Source organism: Lipotes vexillifer, unplaced genomic scaffold (genome assembly GCF_000442215.2).
Source record: "Lipotes vexillifer unplaced genomic scaffold, Lipotes_vexillifer_v1.1 scaffold783, whole genome shotgun sequence".
NCBI lineage: Eukaryota > Metazoa > Chordata > Mammalia > Artiodactyla > Lipotidae > Lipotes > Lipotes vexillifer.
The window spans coordinates 284,022-306,171 of record NW_006793239.1 but is presented as its reverse complement, the minus strand read 5'-3'; the positions used below and the strand labels follow the sequence as shown (position 1 = coordinate 306,171).

General features: G+C 39.4%; 1 protein-coding gene across 1 annotated transcript in view; it reads left to right on the top strand.

Annotated features, from left to right (window-relative positions):
* Positions 1–22,150, top strand: part of DNAH3 (dynein axonemal heavy chain 3) — a 190,490-nt gene that overhangs the window by 100,061 nt on the left and 68,279 nt on the right. Inside the window, 2 exon segments of the mRNA XM_007466279.1 lie at positions 189–318; positions 5,150–5,395. Of these exon segments, the coding sequence (XP_007466341.1) occupies positions 189–318; positions 5,150–5,395 (376 nt within the window).

Below are 22,150 nucleotides of genomic sequence, written 5' to 3'. Positions count from 1 at the left end.
TGGGCTGCACAGTCCATTAAATAGGAAGCTGGGTGCATCTGTCTTGGTGCCTGTGGACTTTCCTCAGTACACCTAGACTCAAAAGTAATCAGCAGTCTTACCAACATTTCCAGCCTCCTTGAGGTGTACCAAGCTCTTGGTCTTAAACACACTTTTTAATAATGTCAAATCTCACTTTCTACTCTCAGATCAATGACATGTTCATGTGGCTTATCCAGCCCTGCCTGGAATTTATTCACCTTCAGTGTAAATTTGTGGTCCAAACATCTCCCATCCACCTTGCCTTCTCAATGATGAGACTGTACTCCTCTCTGCTAGGTAAGTACTACCCTACAGTTCTTAAGCCAGATGGGCGTATGGTGTGCCTTGGCCATTTCTTCTGCTCCCACCCCTATTATTCCTCCATGAGTTACAATGAGACCAGCATTTTGGTCTAGAACCAGCAAGTCTTTTGAGTGTAGGTAGTAGAGTTTGGTGGAAAGAGTCCATATAGTTTGGCTTGATCTTACATTGACTTCCTGGGTATATTCTTGTGCAAATTAGCCCATTCTTCCTCAGTATTAGATTCCTCATCCACACAATGGGAATAATAATTCCTGTTCCTCTTTACCTAACAGGGAGGGATATCCTGGAGGAAAATGAATTTAGGTGACATATGTAAATGTATATCAGGAAAAAAAAGATTCTGAAAAGAATAAGACAGGAAGTTTTTCCATTTTAAGAAAACTTATATTACAAAAATCTGAATTCATAAAACACATAGATACACTATAAAAAAACTGATCACATTAGTCTCCAGAACTAGGGAACGTCTCCAGGACATGGAGAACCATTGGTTTAAATGTCCTGGAGAAGTTCTCTATAACCATTTCACATAAATCAAATTTTACAGGATTCTATTGGAAATGACAAAAGATGTGTTAATTTGGAGAACTTTTATTGGATGCCATTTCTTTCTCAAGATAATACATAATTCAAACTGAAGGTGAATCTTCTTATAGCTTCTGCTACATGAACATATTTTCTCAGCCCATTTCTTCCAAAAGCATTATAGATGTAGATTAAAAAAAAAAAGTAACATGGGAAACTGTTGAGTGGAGACTTTCTCTAGCTAAATATTATTTTATTTTCTAAAATTAAAATCACAGGGAATATTTTTAGAAGCATACTAATTCATACAATATCATATGTTTGTATTTTTATTAGTAAATTTTTTTTACATACTTTCCCAAGCTCCTTTTACTAACCTTGTGTAGTATCTCCTCCAGGAAAGAAAGCACCAGCATGAGAAGTGAACTTATTGTCCACAGTCCTGAGTAACCTCATCTCTTGCCTTCATGAATCTATAGCTATGAATCCTCTCAGGAGTGCTCACAACTACTAAAAATGGGGGACTGGGTTTGAATGCACACATATTTGATTTTGGGGCTATAACTTTTTACTCTGTCAGTGTTAAAATGCAAGAACATGGTAGCTGTGATTAACAAGGACTTGAGATAAGGAACACCGAATACATTTTTAGCCTTTTATTTTGAAATAATTTTGGACTTAAAGAAAAATTGCTAAAAGAATGTAGAGTCACATATACCCTTTACTGAGATTTCTTTAATGTTAACATCTTATATAATGAAGGTACAATTATCATAATAAGGAAGTTAACATTGATACTATACTGTTAACTACACTTTATTTGAATTTCACATTTTTCCACAAATGTTCTTCTTCTGATCCAGGATCCAATTCAAGATGCCCCATTGTATTTAATTGTTGTTATCTCTTTGGTCGCCTACAAGCTATGACAGTTCTTCAGTCTTTCCTTATATTTTATAACCTTTTCACATGATGAAGACTGGCCAGTTATGTTATAGAATGCTTTTCAATTTAAGTTTGCCTCATATTTTCTCATAATTAGATTGAGATTGTGCTTTTTAAAAAAATTTAGGTATATTTGATTTACAATATTATATGTTTCAGGTGTAAAACTCAGTAATTCACAATTTTTAAAGATTATATTCCATTAAAGTTATTATAAAATACTGGCTATATTCCCTGTGTTGTACAATATATCCTTGTAACTTATTTGTTACATACATAGTAGTTGGTACTTCTTAATCACCAAACATTGTCTTGCCCCTCCCCTGTCCCTCTTCCCGCTGGTAACTACTAGTTTGTTTTCTAGATATATCTGTAAGTCCATTTCTTTTATGTTATATCCACTAGTGTGTTGTAATTTTTAGATTCCACGTATAAGTGATAACATGCAATATTTGTCCTTTTCTGTCTGACTTATTTTACTAAGCATAATAACCTCCAAGCCCATCCATGTTCTTGCAAATGGCAAAATTTCATTCATTTTTATGGCAGAGTAGTCCATCTTCTTTAATGATTCATCTGTGGATGGACACTTAAGTTGCTTCCATATCTTGGCTATTGTAAATAATGCTGCTATGAACATTGGGTGCATGTATCTTCTTGAATTAGTGTTTTTGTTTTTTCAGATATGTGCCCAGGAGTGGGATTGCTGGATCATATGACAACTCTATTTTTAGTTTTCTGAGGAACCTCCATACCGTTTTCCACAGTGGCTGCACCAATATACATACCTGCCAACAGTGTACGAGGGTTGCTTTTTCTCCACATCCTCACCAACATTAGATATTTGTGGTCCTTTTGATGATAACTATTCTGACAGGTGTGAGGTGATACCTCATTATGGTTTTCATTGGCATTTCTCTGATGATTAAAGATGTTGAACAGGGCTTCCCTGGTGGCACAGTGGTTGAGAGTCCGCCTGCCGATGCAGGGGACACGGGTTCGTGCCCTGGTCCGGGAAGATCCCACATGCCGTGGAGCGGCTGGGCCCGTGAGCCATGGCCGCTGAGCCTGCGCATCCGGAGCCTGTGCTCCGCAACGGGAGAGGCCGTGGCGGCGGGAGGCCTGTGTACCGCAAAAAAAAAAAAAAAAAAAAAAAGATGTTGAACATCTTTTCATGTGCCTGTTGGCCATCTGTATCTCTTCTTTGGAAAAATGTCTATTCAGATCTTCTGCCCATTTTTAATCAGGTTGTTTGTTTTTTTGTTGTTGATTTATATGACCTGCTTATGTATTTTAGATATTAACCCCTTATCAGTCATATCATTTGCAAATATTTTCTCTGATTCAGTAGGTTGTCTTATCATTTTGTCCATGGTTTCCTTTGATATGCAAAAGCTTTTAAGTTTAATCAGGTCCCACTTGTTTAGTTTTGATTTTGTTTCCTTTGCCTTAGGAGACAAATCAAAAAAATATTGCTACGATTTATGTCAAAGAGTGTTCTGCCTATGTTTTCTTCTAGGAGTTTTATGGTTTATGGCCTTACATTTAGGTCTTTAATTCATTTTGAGTTTACTTTTTGTGTACGGCGTGAGAAAATGTTCTGATTTTATTCTTTTACATATAGCCGTCCTATTGTCCCAGCACCACTTACTGAAGAAACTGTCCTTTCTCCATTATATATTCTTGCCTCCTTTGTCGTAGATTAATTGACCATAAGTGTATGGGTTTATTTCTGGGCTCCCTATTCTGTTCCACTGATCTATATTTCTGTTTTTGTACCAGCACCATACTGTCTTGATTACTGTAGCTTTGTAGTATAGTCTGAAGTCTGGGAGCATGATGCCTCCAGCTCTGTTCTTCTTTCTTAAGATTGCTTTGGCTCTTAGGGCGTCTTATGTGTTTACATACAACTTTTAGAATTATTTGTTCTAGTTCTGTGAAAAATGCCTTTGATATTTTGATAAGGATTGCATTGAATCTGTAGATTACCTTGGGTAGCATGGTCATTTTAACAATATTCATTCTTCCAATCCATGAACATAGTATATCTTTCCATCTGTTTGTGTCGTTTTCAGTTTTTCATCAGTGTCTCGTAGTTTTCCGAATATAGGTCTCTTACTTCCTTATTTAGATTTATTCCTAGATATTTTATTCTTTTTGATGCAATGTTAAATGGGATTCTTTCCTTAATTTCTCTTTATAATAGTTTGTTTTCAGTGTATAGAAGTGCAACCAACTTCTGCATATTAATTTTATTAATTTTGAATCCTGCAATTTTACTGAATTTATTGGTGAACTGTAGTAGTTTTTTGGTGATGCCTTTAGGATTTTCTATATATAGTATATGTCATCTGCAAGCACTGACAACAAGAACAACAGCATCAACAACCAAAAGAACAAGTGTTGATGAGGATGTAGAGAAATTGGAACCCTTGTGCACTGTTGATGGAAATGTAAAATGGTACAGTTGCTATGGAAATAGTTTGTCAGATCCTCAGAATTAAAAATAGAATTACCAGATGATTTAGCACTTCTGCTTCTGGTGTATATACAAAGGAATTGAAAGTAGGGACATAAACAGATATTTTGTACACCCATGTTCATAGCAGCATTATTCACAGTAGCCAAAGGTGGAAGCAACCCAAGTGTCCATCAACCAATGAATGGATAAATAGATCTAGTATATACATATGGTGAAATATTACTCAGCCTTAAAAAAGGAAGGAAATTCTGGGGAGTTCCCTAGTGGTCTAGTGGTTAGTGTTTGGCGCTTTCACTGCCGTGGCCTGGGTTCAATCCCTGGTTGAGGAACAGAGATTCCACAAGCCGCATGGTGCGGCCAAAATAAAAAAAAGAAAGAAATTCTGATACATGCTGCAACATGGATGAACCTTGAGGACATTATGCAGAGAGAAATAAGCCAGTCAGAAAAGACTATATGATTTCACCTTTAAGACATATCTAGGTTAGTCAAATTTATAAAGACAGAAAGTAGAATGCTGTTTGCCAGGCCATTGGGGAGAGGGTAATGAATTAGTTTCAGCTTTGCAAGATGAAAATAGTGCTGGATATGAATAGTGGTGATGGTTGCACAACAACATGAATGTATTTAATACCACTGAACTTTAAAACGGTTAAGATGGTAATTTTTATGTTATGCATATCTTACCACAATAAAAAAAAATTTTTTTTAATGTATGTGGATAAAGAGTCTGGCAGGTGATGCCATTCAACCAGTATCAGTCCTCTTCCCAGGCTCCTCACAGACAAAACAGCCCAATTCATATCTATTGCACTCTGCGGCTTTTCCTGAAATTCCTTTTCTTGCTTTTAGATGAAATCAGGGAAATAGAAGAGAAGGAAAGTGAATTATTTGAAAGCCTGACAAGCCAACAGATCTTCCTCTGGCTGCAAGGTCTCTTCCTTTTTGCCTTGGTGTGGACCGTGGCCGGCACCATCAACGCAGACAGCAGAAAGAAATTTGATCTGTTTTTCCGCAACCTCATCATGGGTATGGATAATAACAACCCAAGACCCAAAAGTGTCAAACTCACCAAAAACAACATCTTTCCAGAAAGAGGTAACTTAGTACCTGTTTGTTTTGTCTTACTGTAGTGGTTTGGAGCATATGTTCCAAACCCAACCAAAATGTGTGGCCCACGTGAGGCCTTCACAAAAGTCAGGAAAGATTTTGTAGCTTGCCTGAGAGGGTTCACTTCTTCAGAGCTGGCCCATGTATGTAGAGATGGGTGACCCTGAAGTCAGGGTCTTATGGGTTATTTTAACTACTAATTTTTAATTTAGAAAAAGTCGATATAACTTTTTTTTAATTACCCATAATCTCATCACTCTAACAGGCCCCAGGGAACAGCATGAGAAATATAGCCACTTTTTTTTCTTACGCCCTTCTAGTCCTGTTCTATATGTATACACGTCATATCATGGTGATTATGGTATTAACATTTCCTTTAATTTTTTCATTGTAATCTAATATTATATTAAAATATTTATAATTTTGCTACATACATTATCTTCAGAATGATAACGATGTATTAATATTCTTGTATGTGTGACATCATTCATAAAAAGATTGAAAGATGTTTGTTTTCTTTCAAGTAGCTTTTACTGCTTTTTTTCTTACCACCCAAGTAATACATTACATCAAATTTAGAAAATACAGAGAAAGGAATAGAAGAAAATAAATATCAATGGTAACCCCACTATCCAGAAATAATCACTTTTTATATTTTTCCTTCCAGTTTTTTTCTGTATTTCTATAGCAAAAATGGGATCATACTATATATACATTCCAAATAGTTTTACATTTTTTTAATTATGAAAAAGTATATGATGGGCCCATGAGGGAATTCCCTGGGGTGATGGTAATGTTGTATATGTTGAGAGAGATTTGGGTTACACAAATACATGTAATTCTCAAAACTCAGTGAATGAACACAAGACTTGTGCATTTCATTGTATGCAAATTTTTTAGCAAATGAAAAAACATAAATATTGAACAGTTAATGATATACATGCCGAAGTATTTATGAGGAAGTGTATGTATATTTTTTGAAATGTGTCAAAAAATAAGATGCCTTAATTGATGGATAGAGGGATAAACAGGTATGTGATAAAACAAGTGAAAAACTAATGGTAAAATCTAGGAGATGGGTATACAAATGTTCACTGTACAAGGTTTTCAGTGTTTCTTTATGTTTGAAACTTTACATAATAATAAAAAAAGATGAATGAGCAAGTAGTTGCCATTGTCCCCCTAAACACACACTTTCCCCAGCACACCTGGCACACTTCAAATATGTGATACATGGTTATCTGTCAGATGAACTGCATGGAGGCCTTGTACCAATCCCCTTGTTAGATGGTAGTACATCCATTCTTTTTTTTTTTTTTTTTTTTTTTTTTGCGGTACGCGGGCCTCTCACTGTTGTGGCCTCTCCCACTGTGGAGCGCAGGCTCTGGACGCGCAGGCTCAGCGGCCATGGCTCATGGGCCCAGCCACTCTGCAGCATGTGGGATCTTCCTGGACCGGGGCACGAACCCATGTCCCCTGCATCAGCAGGCGGACTCTCAACCACTGCGCCACCAGGGAAGCCCCATTCTTTTTTTTCCCTCTGTTTTTTTAATTCAGAAGATTTTCTTTTTCTATTTTTTTTCATTTTTATTTTTATTTATTTATTATTTTTTTGCGGTACGCGGGCCTCTCACTGTTGTGGCCTCTCCCGTTGCGGAGCACAGGCTCCGGACGCGCAGGCTCAGCGGCCATGGCTCACAGGCCTAGCCGCTCCGCGGCATGTGGGATCTTCCCGGACCAGGGCACGAGCCCGTGTCCCCTGCATCGGCAGGTGGACTCTCAACCACTGTGCCACCAGGGAAGGCCTATGATGCTTTTAATGTATTGTTCGATTTGGTTTGCTAATATTTTGTTGAGGATTTTTGCATCTATGTTCATCAGTGATATTGGCCTGTAATTTTCTTTTTTTGTGATAACTTTGGTTTTGGTATCAGGGTGATGTAGGCCTCATATAATCAGTTCAGAAGTGTTCTTGCCTCTGCAATTTTTGGGAATAGTTTGAGAAGGTACGTGTTAACTCTCCTCTAAATGTTTGGTAGAATTTACCTGTGAAGCCCTCTGGTCCTGGACTTTTGTTTGTTGGGGGTTTTTAAATTACTGATTCAACTTTATTACTGGTAATTAGTCTGTTCATATTTTCTATTTCCTCAAGGTCCAGTCTTGGGAGATTGTACCTTCCCAAGAATTTGTCCATTTCTTCTGGGTTGTTCATTTCTTTGGCATATAGCTGTTCATAGTAGTTTCTTATGATCATTTGTATTTCTGTAGTGTCGGTTGTAATTTCCCCTTTTTCATTTCTGATTTTATTGATTTGGGCCCTCTCCCTTTGTTTTCTTGATGAGTCTGGCTACAGGTTTATCCATTTTGTTTATCTTTTCAAAGAACCAGCTTTTTGTTTCATTGATCTTTTCTATTGTTTTTTAGTCTCTATTTCATTTATTTCTCCTCTGATCTTTATTTCTCTCCTTCTACTAACTTTGGGTTCACTTATTCTTCTTTCTCTAGTTCCTTTAGTTGTAAGGTTAGGTTGCTTATTTGAGATTTTTCTTGTTTCCTGAGGTAAGATTGTATTGCTACAAGTTTCCCTCTTAGAACTGCTCCTGGGCTTCCCTGGTGGCGCAGTGGTTGAGAGTCCGCCTGCTGATGCAGGGGACACGGGTTCATGGCCCGGTCCGGGAGGATCCCACATGCCGCGGAGCGGCTGGGCCCGTGAGCCATGGCCGATGGGCCTGCACGTCCGGAGCCTGTGCTCCGCAACAGGAGAGGCCACAGCAGTGAGAGGCCCACATACCGCAAAAAAAAAAAAAAAAAAAAAAAAGAACTGCTCTTGCTGTATCCCATAGGTTTTGGATCATTGTGTTTTCATTTTCGTTTGTGTCTAGGTATTTTTTTATTTCCTCTTTGATTTCTTCAGTAATCCATTGGTTGTCTAGCCTCCACGTATTTGTGATTTTTGCAGTTTTTTTCTTATAGTTGATTTCTAGCCTCGTAGTTCTGTGGTCGGAAAAGATGCTTGATATGATTTAAATTTTCTTAAATTTACTGAGGCTTTTTTGTGAACTAGCCTGTGATCTGTCCTGGAGAAAGTTTCATGTGCACTTGAAATTATGTATATTCTGCTGCTTTCAGATGGAATGCTCTATGTATATCAATTAAGTCCGTGTGATCAAAGGTGTCATTTAAGACCAGTGTTTCCTTATTAATTTTCTGTCTGGATGATCTGTCTATTGATGTAAGTTGGGTGTTAAAGCCCCCCCCCTCACTATTATTGTGTTACTGTCAATTTCTTCTTTTATGTCTGTTAATATTTGCCTTATATATTGAGGTGCTCCTATGTTGGGTGCATATATGCTTACAATTGTTATATCTGCTTCTTGGATTGATCCCTTGATCATTATATAGTATCCTTCTTTGTCTCTTGTAACAGACTTTATTTTAAAGTCTATTTTGTCTCATATAAGTATTGCTACTTTTGATATCCATTTGCACAGAATACCTCTTTGCATCCCTTCACTATCAGTCTGTGTGTGTCTCTATATCTGAAGTGAGTCTCTTGTAGGCAGCATATATACAGGTCTTGTTTTTGTATCCATTCAGCCACTCTATCTATGTCTTTTGGTTGGAGCATTTAATTCATTTACATTTAAGGTAATTATTGATATTTATGTTCATATTGCCATTTTATTCTTTTTCTTCTTTTTTTCTCTTCTCTTAAGATTTGATGACTGTCTTTAGTGTTATGTTCTGATTCCTTTTTCTTTTTTTTGTGTATGTCTACTTTAGATTTTTGGTTTGTGGTGGTTACCATGAGGATTTTATATGGCAGTCTGTATATGTGTGTGTATTGCTGTGTGTGTGTATAAGTTGCTGATCTCTTCATTTCAAATGCATTTTTAAAACCCTGCATTTGTACTCTCCTCCCCTCCCAATTACTATTTTTGATATCATATATTTACATCTAATTGTTTTCTGTACCTCTTAACTGCTTATTGTGGTTATAGATGATTTTACTACTTTTGACTTTTAACCTGTCTACTAGCTTTGTGTGTGGATGATTTCCTGCCTTTACTGTAGGTTTGCCTTTACTGGTGACCTTTTTCATTTTGTAATTTTCTTGTTTCTAGTTGTGGCCTTTCCTTTTTGCCTAGAGAAGTTCCTTTAACATTTGTTATAAAGCTCATTTGGTGGTGCTGAACTTTTTTAGCTTTTGCTTGTCTGTAAAGCTTTTGATTGCTCCATCAAATCTGAATGAGAGCCTTGCCAGGTAGAGTATTTTTGATTGTAGGTTTTTACCTTTCATCACTTTAAACATATTGTGCCACTCCCTTCTGGCCTGCAGAGTTTCTGCTGAAAAATCAGCTGATAGACTTATGTGAGTTCCCTTGTATGTTACTTGTTGCTTTTCCCTCACTGCTTTTAATATTCTCTCTTTAATTTTTGTCTTTTTGTTTGTTTGTTTGTGGTATGCGGGACTCTCAGTGTTGTGGCCTCTCCTGTTGCAGAGCACAGGCTCCGGATGCGCAGGCCCAGCGGCCATTGCTCACAGGTCTAGCCGCTCCGCGGCATGTGGGATCTTCCCGGACCAGGGCACGAATCCGTGTCCCCTGCATCAGCAGGTGGACTCTCAACCACTGCGCCACCAGGGAAGCCCTAATTTTTGTCATTTTTATTAGTGTGTCTTGGTGTGTTCCTCATTGGGTTCATCCTGTATGGGACTCTCTGCACCTTCTGGACTTGGTGACTGTGTCCTTTCCCATGTTAGGGAAGTTTTCAGCTATTATGTTTTCAAGTATGTTCTCAGCCCCTTTCACTTTCTCTCTTCTCTTTCTGGGACCCCTATAATGTGAATATTAGTGTTCTAAATAGTGTCCCAGAGGTCTCTTAAACTGTTCTCATTTCTTTTCATTCTTTTTTCTTTTTTCTGTTCAGCAACAGTGATTTCCACTACTTTGTCTTCCAGCTCACTGATCTGTTCCTCTGTATCATTTAGTCTACTCTTGATTCCTTCTAACGTATTTTTTCATTTCATTTATTATATTCTTCATCTCTCTTTGGTTGTTCTTTATATATTCTAACTCTTTGTTAAAAACTTCTAACTTCTCACTCTGTGCATCCATTCTTCTCCCAAGTTCTTTCATCATCTTTACAATCATTATCTGAACTCTTTCTTAGGTAGGTTGCCTATCTCCACGTCACTTAGTTTTCTTCTGGTGTTTTATCTTGTTCCTTCATCTGGAACATGTTCCTCTGCTGCCTCATTTTGTCTGAGTTGCTATTTGTATTTTTATGTATGTGGTAGGTTAGTCACATTTCTCGACTTGGAGAAGTAACCTTCCTTAGGAGATATCCTATGTGTCCCAGCAGTGCACTCCCCTGTTGTTATCCAAACTGTGTGCTCTAGGGATTCCCTCTAAGGGTGTTGCTTGGGTACTTAAGTTATGGTGGGCTATGTGGGCAGTCTGGTACACTTGGTTGGTCCCTAGCCCAGTAGGTTGCCAGGCCCTGCCTTGTGCAGATGCTGCTGGCTGCTGGTTAGCAGGGCCTGGTCGCAAGGCACTGATTGCAGGGTCCCCGGGGCTAGTGCTGGCTCACTGGTGCTTGGAGTCAAGGTCCAGAAGACTCTGGGGCTGTTGATCCCCCCCACTGGTGGGTGAAGCCAGGTTCTAGGGTTAGTTCTGGACTACTCTCAGGCAGAGCCAGGTCTTGGAGTCTGGCTGTAGATCCCAGGGATCCCAGAGCTGGTGTCAGATTCCTGGTGGGGCAGGGCAGTTCCTGACAGTTAGCTGTGAGGTCCACAGTGTCCTGAAGCTTGTGTTGGCCTGCCACTGGGCAGGACCAGGGCCCAGCTGTTCCCAGGGTAGGATCTGGCCTGCTATGGGAAGACAGAGTCTGTGAGATTGTGGTTTTCTTGCATCTGGTGTTTGCCCCCTGATGGGTGAGGCTGGTCTTGAGGCTACTGCAGGTTTCCTGGAAGGCCAGGCCAGTCCCTGTCCACTGGTGGGTAGAGCTGGATCTTGACCCTCTGGTGGGCAGGGCTGTGTCTAGAGGCATGTCTAGAGGGGCCGTGAGCTCAGGAAGTCTTTAGGAAGCCTGTCTGCTGATAGGTGGAGCTGTGTCTCCACCCAGTTAGTTGTGGTCTGAGGCATCCCAGCACTGGTGCCTACAGTCTATTGGGTGGGGCCAGGTCTTGTGCTAATGAGCTAGAGGTAGGATCCCACTATGGTTGCTGACAGCAGCATTGTCTACATGGCACAAAGCTCCCAAATATGGCTGCTGCCAGTGTCTACGTCCGCAAGGTAAGCCACTGCTGCACTGTCCCCCCACCCCCCGGCCTCTCTGCAATACTCTCCAAGACCAGCAGGTAGGTCTGACCCAGGCTTCTATCAAATTACTGCTTTTTCCCTGAGTCCCAGTGCATGGGATATTGTGTGTGTGCCCTTTAAGAGTGAAGTCTCTCTTTCCCACAGTCCTTTGGGACTCCCAAAATTAAGCCCCACTGACCTTCAAAGCCAAATACTCTGGGGGTGGGGGGTTGTCCCAGGCTGGGGAGCCCGATTTGGGGCTCCAAACTCTCGCTCCTGTGGGAGAACCTCTGCACTATAATTATTCTCCAGTTTCTGGGTCACCCTCACCCCACAGGTATGGGATTTGATTATATTGCCAGTCCATCCCTCCTACCTGTCTCATTGTGGTTCCTTCTTTATGTCTTTAGCTGTAGAAGATCTTTTTTTTTTTTTTTTTTTTTTTTTTTTTTTTTTTTTTTGTGTAGAAGTTTTTTTTTTTTTTTTTTTTTTTTTTTGTGGTACGTGGGCCTCTCACTGCTGAGTCCTCTCCCGCTGTGGAGCACAGGCTCCGGACACGCAGGCTTAGCGGCACTCAGGCACTGAGCCACCAGGGCAGCCCTGTAGAAGATCTTTACTTGTAGGTTTCAGTCTTTTTCAAAGATAGTTGTTCTGCAGATAGTCGTGATTTGGGTGTGCTCGTGAGAGTTGAACTCTTTCTATTCTGCCGTCTTGCCAATCCCCACGTTTCTTCTCTTTTTAAAAAATGTTTAATAGACTTTAGTTTTAGAGCAGTTTTGGTTTATAGAAAAATTGAGCAGAAAGTACAGAGTTCTTTCTAGTTTAACTGCATTCTAGTCTAAGAGTATACACTGTGTGATTTCTATTCATTAAAAAATTTTAATATGTGTTTTATGGCCCAGAACATGGTCTATCTTGGTGAATGGTCCATGTGAGCTTGAGAAGAGTATATTCTACTCTTGTTAGATGAAGTAATCTATAGGTGTCAGTCAGTTCCAGTTGACTGATGATGATACTGCTTAGTTTAACTATATCCTTAAATCATTTTCTGCCAGCTACCTGTCAATTACTGATAGGGGGGTATTGAAGTCTCCAACTGTTATAGTGGATTTTTCTGTTTCTCCTTGTAGTTCCGTCAGTTTTGCCTCAGGTATATTGATTTTCTGTTCACGTTTGAAGTTTGAAAATAGTATATAATTTAAATTTCTTCTTTTTTTAATTAGAGTGAGATTGACTTTTATATATCTATAGTGGTTGGTTTTCCTTTTTTTTTTTTTTTTTTTTTTTTTTTTTTTGCGGTACGCGGGCCTCTCACTGTTGTGGCCTCTCCCGCTGCGGACCACAGGCTCCAGACGCGCAGGCTCAGTGGCCATGGCTCATGGGCCCAGCCGCTCCATGGCACGTGGGATCTTCCCGGACCGGGGCACGAACCCACATCCCCTGCATCAGCAGGCAGACTCTCAACCACTGCACCACAATGGAAGCCCAGGTTCTTTTTTTTTAATAGATTTAATTAACTAATTTATTTATCTTTGGCTGTGTTGGGTCTTCGTTGCTGCGCATGGGCTTTCTCTAGTTGTGGCGAGTGGGGACTACTCTTCATTGAGGTGCGCAGGCTTCTCATTGCGATGGCTGCTCTTGTTGCTGAGCACGGGCTCTAGGCGCGTAGGCTCTGGTAGTTGTGGCGAGTGGGCTCCGGTAGTTTTGGCACATGGGCTTCAGTAGTTGTGGCTTGCAGGCTCTAGAGCGCAGGCTCAGTAGTTGTGGTGCACGGGCTTAGTTGCTCCACAGCATGTGGGATCTTCCTGGACCAGGGCTTGAACCCGTGTTCCCTGCATTGGCAGGTGGATTTTAACCACTGCGCCACCAGGGAAGCCCTTTTCACAGGTTCTTATTGGCCTGTTGATGTTCTTTTTTGTAATGTTCTATCATAGTTTTATTTTTAACAGACTATTTCTAGATGTAGGTATTCTTTTGTTTATTTTTCCTAGAACATGATGAGTCCTTTCAGTCATCGAGGGAAAGTTTTAGTCTCTGGCTTCCATATCTATCCTCTCATCTTTCCTTATTTTTGTGTTTTTGTCTTTTTTTATACCGATTATTCATTTTAATATGATTCACCCACAACTTCAATTATGCTTTTACTGCCTTGAGTGATTTTAATTCTGCTGTGTGTCTTTTGTTTCCTCACTATCCTTTCTTAGTGTATGATTAAAAGCACAGGCCATAGGGGCTTCCCTGGTGGTGCAGTGGTTGAGAGTCTGCCTGCCGATGCAGGGGATGTGGGTTCGTGCCCCGGTCTGGGAGGATCCCACATGCCATGGAGCGGCTGGGCCCATTAGCCATGGCCGCTGAACCTGCGCGTCCAGAGCCTGTGCTCCGCAACAGGAGAGGCCACAACAGTGAGAGGCCCACGTACCGCAAAAAAAATAAATGAATAAAAATAAAATAAAACAAAAGCACAGGCCATGAAGTCAAATTGTCAGAGCTTGAATCCTGGCTCCAGTATTTACTAGTTGGGTGACTTTGAGCAAGTTCCCTAATGCCGCTCAGTTTCCTCAATTATGAAATGAGGGCAACGATAATACTATGCATTCATGGTGTTCTTGTAAGAACTAAACAGGTTAACACATGTAAAAGCATTTAGAATAAAGCGTGGTACACAGGAAGTGTTAAATAAATATTAGCAACTTTTATTGCTGTCCTCCTCCTCCTCATCATCTCTGTTAGCTCATTCATCTTCCTTTTTTAATCTCATTTTGCCTTTTCATCTAAGCCTGTTTTCTCCTTATGGTTTTCTGTTCCTATTTTGTGGAAAAATTATGTCTTTTTGCACCCTATTTAGGATATCAAACAGTTTTCTGAAATTTGGTTGTGAGTCCTGCATTAAACAAGATATACTCTTCAAGATTAATCTCCATATTATATTCCTTTACATTGCAACATTTTTTCACAGGTTCCATGTGTTGTTGTCTGCTTCCCCATGCTTCAAGATCCATCTCTTCATGCTGTGTCAGCAAATTGGTACATGAAGTATCCTTGACCCCATTCTTGGTTCACTTTGTGACAACATCTTTCCTTTCCTTCTGTAGCTGAGCAGCTAATTATGTGCACAGCTTCCAAGTTCCCTACAGCATCTCCTGCCTACTGTAATGGGCTCGTCTCCTTCCTCCATGTCCTATTCAACCGATGCAGTATTAAAAAGGCCCCATAATTTCCAGCATGTACTGCAGACTAGTTTCTTCATATACCTTCTTTTGCAACAACTACTCTACTTAAAAGTAGGTTTGGTTCTGAAAAAGCTGTTTGTAAGAGCAAAATGACACCTTCCAAGTGACCGATGTGAACATATCCATTGAAAGTTAAGCTTTACTTTTGTCTCCATGGTAATCATACATCTCTCTTTTTGCTGGTTTTCAAAACTCTCTTCTACTTTTGGACATGATCAGGGTAAATGGTATTCATAAACCCCCTTAAAAAAACCCCAAATGCTGTAAACTCTAGAGTCAGGAACAATGGAATGGCCAAGATCCAAAGACCGCATGTGATCAACTAATGCCATCTGTTGGAAGCAGCCTTTTTATTTGTTTCATCTGTGAACATTCTAAAAAAGGACATTTTTGAACTGAGGAGCGTCTGTGGTTCTTTACCTTGGAAGACCATACCTCACTGAATTTAAAGTGCCATGACTATCTCCTTCCTCATTGTGGTCTGGGACCCTGCCACCCCTATCAGCTGTAGAAAGATGGCCTGGCAAGGCAAGGATGAGAAAAAAATGAGACAGTTCGGGGCTTCCCTGGTGGCCCAGTGGTTGAGGGTCCGCCTGCCAGTGCAGCGGACACGGGTTTGTGTCCCGGTCTGGGAGGATCCCACATGCTGCGGAGCGGCTGGGCCCGTGAGCCATGGCCGCTGAACCTGCGCATCTGGAGCCTGTGCTCTGCAGCGGGAGGGGCCACAGCAGAGAGAGGCCTGCGTACCGCCAAAAAAAAAAAAAAAAAAGAGAGAGAGACAGTTCTTCCAGTTCTCTCAGAGTAGTACCTGGCAGGGCAAAGCAACAGCTGCCTAATTTTCTATGTGGGATGTCACCTGCATCTCTGCATCTCTGTATCCGGGGGTGGGGGGAGGGGGAACTAGGAGTACCCAGTGGGCCTGTTGCTCTTTCTCATGCAGTCTCTTGAGGTAAAATTTCTCAGTCCAGCTCATCTACTATTTAGGTGGAGGAGATTCTGCCTAGCTTCTTTTAGTCTTTGTTTTCAGTGACATTATTCCACTCCTTTCTCTTGTGCCTTCCTAAGTATTTTACAATAGGAAATTACAAAGCTCCTAGACAGAACCCATTTGAATCCAAAGATGTGTTTTAATTGCCAAGTGTGAATTCTTTCTCATATAATAGCTTTATTGAGGTATAATTTACATATCATAAAATTCACTCACTTAAGTGAGCAAATCAGTGGTTTTTAGCAAATTTGCCTAGTTGTGCAACTGTCTAATTCAATTTTAGGATATTGGAACATTAGAACAAATTTAGAACATGGATCACCCCAGTAAGATCCTTCATGCCCATTTTCAACGAATCCCTGTTCCCATCCTCAGCCCCAGGCAACCATTCATCTGCTCTCTATAGATTTGCCTTTTCTGGACATTTCAAATGCACGGAATCATGTAGTATGTGGCTTCTGGATCTGGCTTTGATTTTACTTTCTTATTACCATCTTAAAAAGCTTAAAATGTCTTTCTAGCCTTTCCACAGGGTTTAAAATTCTCATGGTGAGAGCTCCAGGGAGGCCTTCTCTGACCTCATGGGATGTTGTTTTCTGGGCTTTTCATGATCTAGGAGCCTTGGGGCACACAGATCTCTCAAATAAGTGCTGAAGGAACTGTGTTGGGGAATGCCCACTAAGGAAAGCCAGCAGTCCTTTGGGGAATTCCCTCAAGCTTGGGTTAACATCATCTAACATTGATCTTTATTTGTCTAGAAGTGCTAAATTTCCCTTTATTCTTTTGCTTTTTGTTTGTTTGTTTTTTCATTTTTTAAAAGTCTTTATTGAATTTGTTACAGTATTTCTTCTGTTTTATGTTTTGGTTTTTTGGCCATGAGGCATGTGGGATCTTAGCTCCCTGACCAGGGATCGAACCCGTACTACCCCCTGCGTTTGAAGGTAAAGTCTTAACCACTGGACTGCCAGGGAAGTCCCCTGTTGTGTGTCTTTTGAAAACCCACTCACCTCTCTGTTGAAGTTTATCTTGTTCTCACAAGTGAAGGTGAGGAAAACAGCTGGGGCAGGGGGTGGTCAGAGGTGACAGAACTAATTTGTCTTCCTGGATTTCTACTACTATTCTTCCCATTCCACCCCTGCACTTGCATCAGAGTTTGAGTTAAAATCACAGTGCAGAGCGAACAGGAGCACTACTCTGATGAGGATCAAACAGACCTAGAGCTAAATGTTCTCAAGTGCCTCTCTGTGTGCCCACAGCTATGCTAAATGTCTGACACATATATCTCATTCACCTTCCACAGGGATTCTCTAAGCTTTATATAAAATCAGGCCCATTTTACAGATATGCAAATGGTAACCTTGGCCAAGATCACACAGCAGTAAATCCACTTTTACTCAGTTGGACCTTTTCTCTTTGGCTGAAATGTTCCTGTATCAAGCCACAAATTAACTCTAGCTAATAACATCAGCAAGAGAAGGGGATAAATGCTTTTCTGAATCATGCTTTTTCTATCTCTTTATTGTAAAAACAATTTAATTCTATTAAATAAAAATGATCAAAATATTTTTGTTCATACCACACTATCACAAGTATTTCAGTTTTCAAAATATCTTTCTCTATCTTGTCCATCTGCTTTCATCTCTTTATATAGTTGCCATAATGGTATATATTCCATTTTTTATTCTTCTATTTTATCTGTCATTGTTTCTTGAATGCACTTTTCTATATTAATACTTAGATTTTGTAGCTATTATTTTAAAGTATTTAATAGACAATTTATTTTAAAACTTCATTTTTTAGTTTTCTATTTTACTTAAGTATTAATTGGGTATATATCTCATTATCTTCCTCTTAGTTTTAGATAATGTGAATTCTCTTCTTAAGGTCACTTCATCTCTCTAGAATGTGCATCTACATCATTGCCCCTAGTTCTCTTTTTTTTTAATAAATTTATTTTATTTATTTATTTATTTTGGATCTGTTGGGTCTTTGTTGCTGCGCACGGGCTTTCCCCCGTTGCAGCGAGCGGGGGCTGCTCTTCGCTGTGGTGCGCAGGCCTCTCATTGCAGTAGTTTCTCTTGTTGCAGAGCACGGGCTCTAGGCGCGTGGGCTTCAGTAGTTGCAGCACGCAGGCTCAGTAGTTGTGGCACATGGGCTCTAGAGCGCCGGCTCAGTAGCTGTGGCGCACGGGCTTAGTTGCTTCGCAGCATGAGGGATCTTCCCGGACCAGGGCTCGAACCCGTGTCCCCTGCATTGGCTGGCAGATTCTTAACCACTGCGCCACCAGGGAAGTCCCTCTCTTTTTTTAAATTGAAGTATAGCTGATTTACAATGCTTCAGGTGTACAGCAAAGTGATTCAGTTTTATATATATATATAAATATATTTATATAAACACACATATATATGCCTATGGCTATTCTTTTTCAGATTCTTTTCCATTACAGGTTTTTACAAGATATTGAATATAGTTCCTTGTGCTATACAGTAGGTCCTTGTTGTTTACCTATCTTAGATATAGTGGTATCTGTTAATCCCAAATTCTTAATTTAACCCTCCCCCCTCCTTTCCCCTTTGGTAACCGTAAGTTTGTTTTCTATGTCTGTGCATCTATTTCTGTTTTGTAAATAATGTAATTATCATTTTAATGACTGCAAAGTATTCCATTCATTTTATAAGACATAATTTTGACTGGTCTTCTAAAGTGGGACATGTAAATTATTTTCAAATTTTTGTTATCACAGATGGTGCTGTGTACTCATGTATAGAGATTATTTTCATTATGAATTATTTCCTTATGATAAACTCCCAGAATGTGATTTCTGACTTGGACTAGAGACATTTTTGTAGCTCTGTAAGCATAGTGCCAGATTGCTTTCTAAAAGTGTTGTACCAGATTGACTTCTAGGTAGAGCTGCACAGTGACATAGGATAATAGAAACTCTCTCCTATAATACATAATGATATGAACAATAACAACAGTTTAAGCCTAAAAAATTCCCAGTTACAGCCTGATTCTTTAAACATTGAGAGGTAGAGCATGAGGAGAGAAACAGAAGATCCTGCATGTTGTATCTCTCAAACCAGAACCCACAACCCTACTGTCCTTCTAAAAGTGATGCTGAGAGGAAAGGGGGTGAGTTGACAAAATTCTGCGAGTTCTCACTAGTAATCACCAGTGTGGAAAAAGCAGATGGCAGTGGTGACTGGGCAGCTGCAAAAAAAATTTGTAAGAGAAACCTTTGAACATGAAACCCGTCCATAATTTGGTAGGACCTTATTAGGAGTGGGAGAAACTACCAGGGTTTGCATCTTCCAGAGCTCCATGCTGAGTGGGGGATGTGAGCTGAATTTTTCAGGAGTGAATCATGTCTCTAACTGGGGTGGGAGTGGGATGGACCCATGGTTCTGGAAAATTGGCCAAATTTTAGAAAGAGAGTTCAAAGCCCAGGTTTCCTGGCAAGGGCAACTGGGTATTTCCTTTTACCCAACCCCTGTACCCTCAGGCTACAGAAAAGAAATCCACACAAATCCACACACCAGTCCTTGAATTGTGGCCAAGAAAGTGAGGGAAATAAACTCACCCTAGATAATGGTGGTGAAAATGTCAAGATTTTACCTGATTATATCAGAGTAAGAACATCAGAAAGAAAGAGACAGAGATAGAGAATGAGAGTCTAAAAGAAAAATATGACCTAAGAAACAAATTATTTGTGTTGCAAGAACTTAGTAATAACATAAATTGAATTTTTAAAATTTATAGATGAACAATGTGCTACTGGCAAAGGGATAGATATATAGATCAATAGAATAGAACTGAGAGTCCAGAAATAAGCCCCTCATATTTATAGTGACTTGATTTTTGACAAGGGTACCAAGATAATTTTATGGAAAAAGAATAATCCTTTCAACACATGGTGCTGGAATAAATGAATATATAATGTAAAATAATGAATTTGGGCCTCTACTTTACACCATAGTCAAAAATTAACTCAAAATGGATCAAAGATCTAAATTCAAAAGTTAAAATTATGAAAGCTTAGAAGAAAACATAGGTGCAAATGATCATGACCTTGGACAGGCAACAATGTCTTAGGACACCAAAAGCACAAGTAACAAAAGAAAAAATAGTTAAACTGAACTTCATCAAAATTAAAAACTTTTGTGCTTCATAGGACAACATCAAGAAAGTAAAAAGACAACTCACAGAATGGGTGAAATTTCTTTTGCAAATCATATATCTGATAAGGGACTTGTATATGGAATGTATAAAGAAGTATTATAATTCAATGATAAAAAGATAAATAACACAATTTTTAAATGGGCAAAGTAACTGAATAGACATTTCTCCAAAGAAGATATATAAAGGGCCAATAAGCACATGACAAGAACTCAACATTACTAGCATTATTAGCCATCAGGAAAATGCAAATCAAAAACACGAGATACGGGGCTTCCTGGTGGCACAGTGGTTGAGAGTCTGCCTGCCAATGCAGGGGACACGGGTTCAAGCCCTGGTCTGGGAGGATCCCACATGCCGCGGAGCAACTGGGCCCGTGAACCACAACTACTGAGCCTGCGCATCTGGAGCCTGTGCTCCACAACAAGAGAGGCCGCGACAGTGAGAGGCCCATGCACTGCAATGAAGAGTGGCCCCCGCTCGCTGCAACTAGAGAAAGCCCACACACAGAAACGAAGACCCAACACAACCAAAAAAATAAATAAATAAATTTAAAAAAAAAAAAAAAACATGGGATACCAACTCACAACTGCAATGAGAATGATAAAAAAGATGGAAAACAACAAGTGTTGGTGAGAATGTGGGAAAATTGGAACCCTCCCATGTTATAATGGAAATGTAAAATAGTACAGCAGCTTTGTAAAACAGCATTTGGCAGTTCCTCAAAAGTTAAACAAACAAAAGAAGGTTAAACATAGACTCACCATGTGACCAAGCAATTCCACTCCTAGATATATGCCCAAGAGAAATAAAAACAGATGTCCACACAAAGACTTGTACACAAATGTTCATAACAGCATAATTCATAATGAACAAAAAGTGGAAACAATCCAAATGTCCATCAACTGATGAATGAATAAATAAAATATAGTATATCCATACAATTAAACATTATTCAACAATAAAAAGAAATGAAGTAATAATACATGATATCATGTGGATAAACCTTAAAAACATTATGATGAGTAAAAGAAGCCAGTCACAAAAGAACATATATTGCATGACTTCAATTATATGAAATGTCCAGAATAGCAAATCTGTAGAGACAGAAAGTACATTAGTGGTTGCCTAGTGTTGTGGCAAGCAGGGACATGAGGGATGAGAAGAGGATTTGGGAGGTGACAGCTAAGAGGTATGAGGTTTCTTTTTGGTGCAATGAAATGTTCTAAAATTGATTATGGTAATGACTGTACAACTCTGTGAATATTAGTATATTCATACATACATGTATTTTTAGTAAACGATTGAATTGTACAATTGAAATGGGTGAATTATATCATGTGTGAATTATATCTTAATAAATCTGTCATTTTAAAGTTTGTAGATGAGGTGATAAAACCACAGAATCAGAGAAAAAGAGGGGTTGAGAAACCAAAGAAACAAATTGAGATCTAAACAATGCTATTAATGATCTAATAAATTAGAACCAGCAAGGAATAAAGCATACAAGTCTAGACAGCGAACAAATGGCTTAGAGGAAAGGTTTCAGATAACTACACTTGCTACAGAAGATGAAGTCTAAGAGCAATTATAAAGAATATGACGGATATGGAGACCAAACAGTGCTAATTCCTTTAGTGGGTAACCCAATAAATAGTGTAGACAATATATACTAAGATATAAATGCAGAAATTTTTCCTAAAATGAAGAACTGCTTCTGTAAATTTTAAGAATATGCTGTATTCCAAGAAAAACTGATACAGAATAATTGACCAAAAGAAATAATATGATTAAATTATTGGACTTCCAGGATAAAAGAGATTGCATCACGCATCTGTATAGGAAAGAAAAATCAATAAAAGTGGAAATATCTGATGGGCCTCAGACTTCTACACAGCAACCTAGAATGCAAGAAAACACACTGGAACAATGGTCTGCAACATTGTGAAGGAAAGAAAATGTGACATAAGAATACTACTCTTGGGCTTCCCTGGTGGCGCAGTGCTTGAGAGTCCACCTGCCGATGCAGGGGACGCGGGTTTGT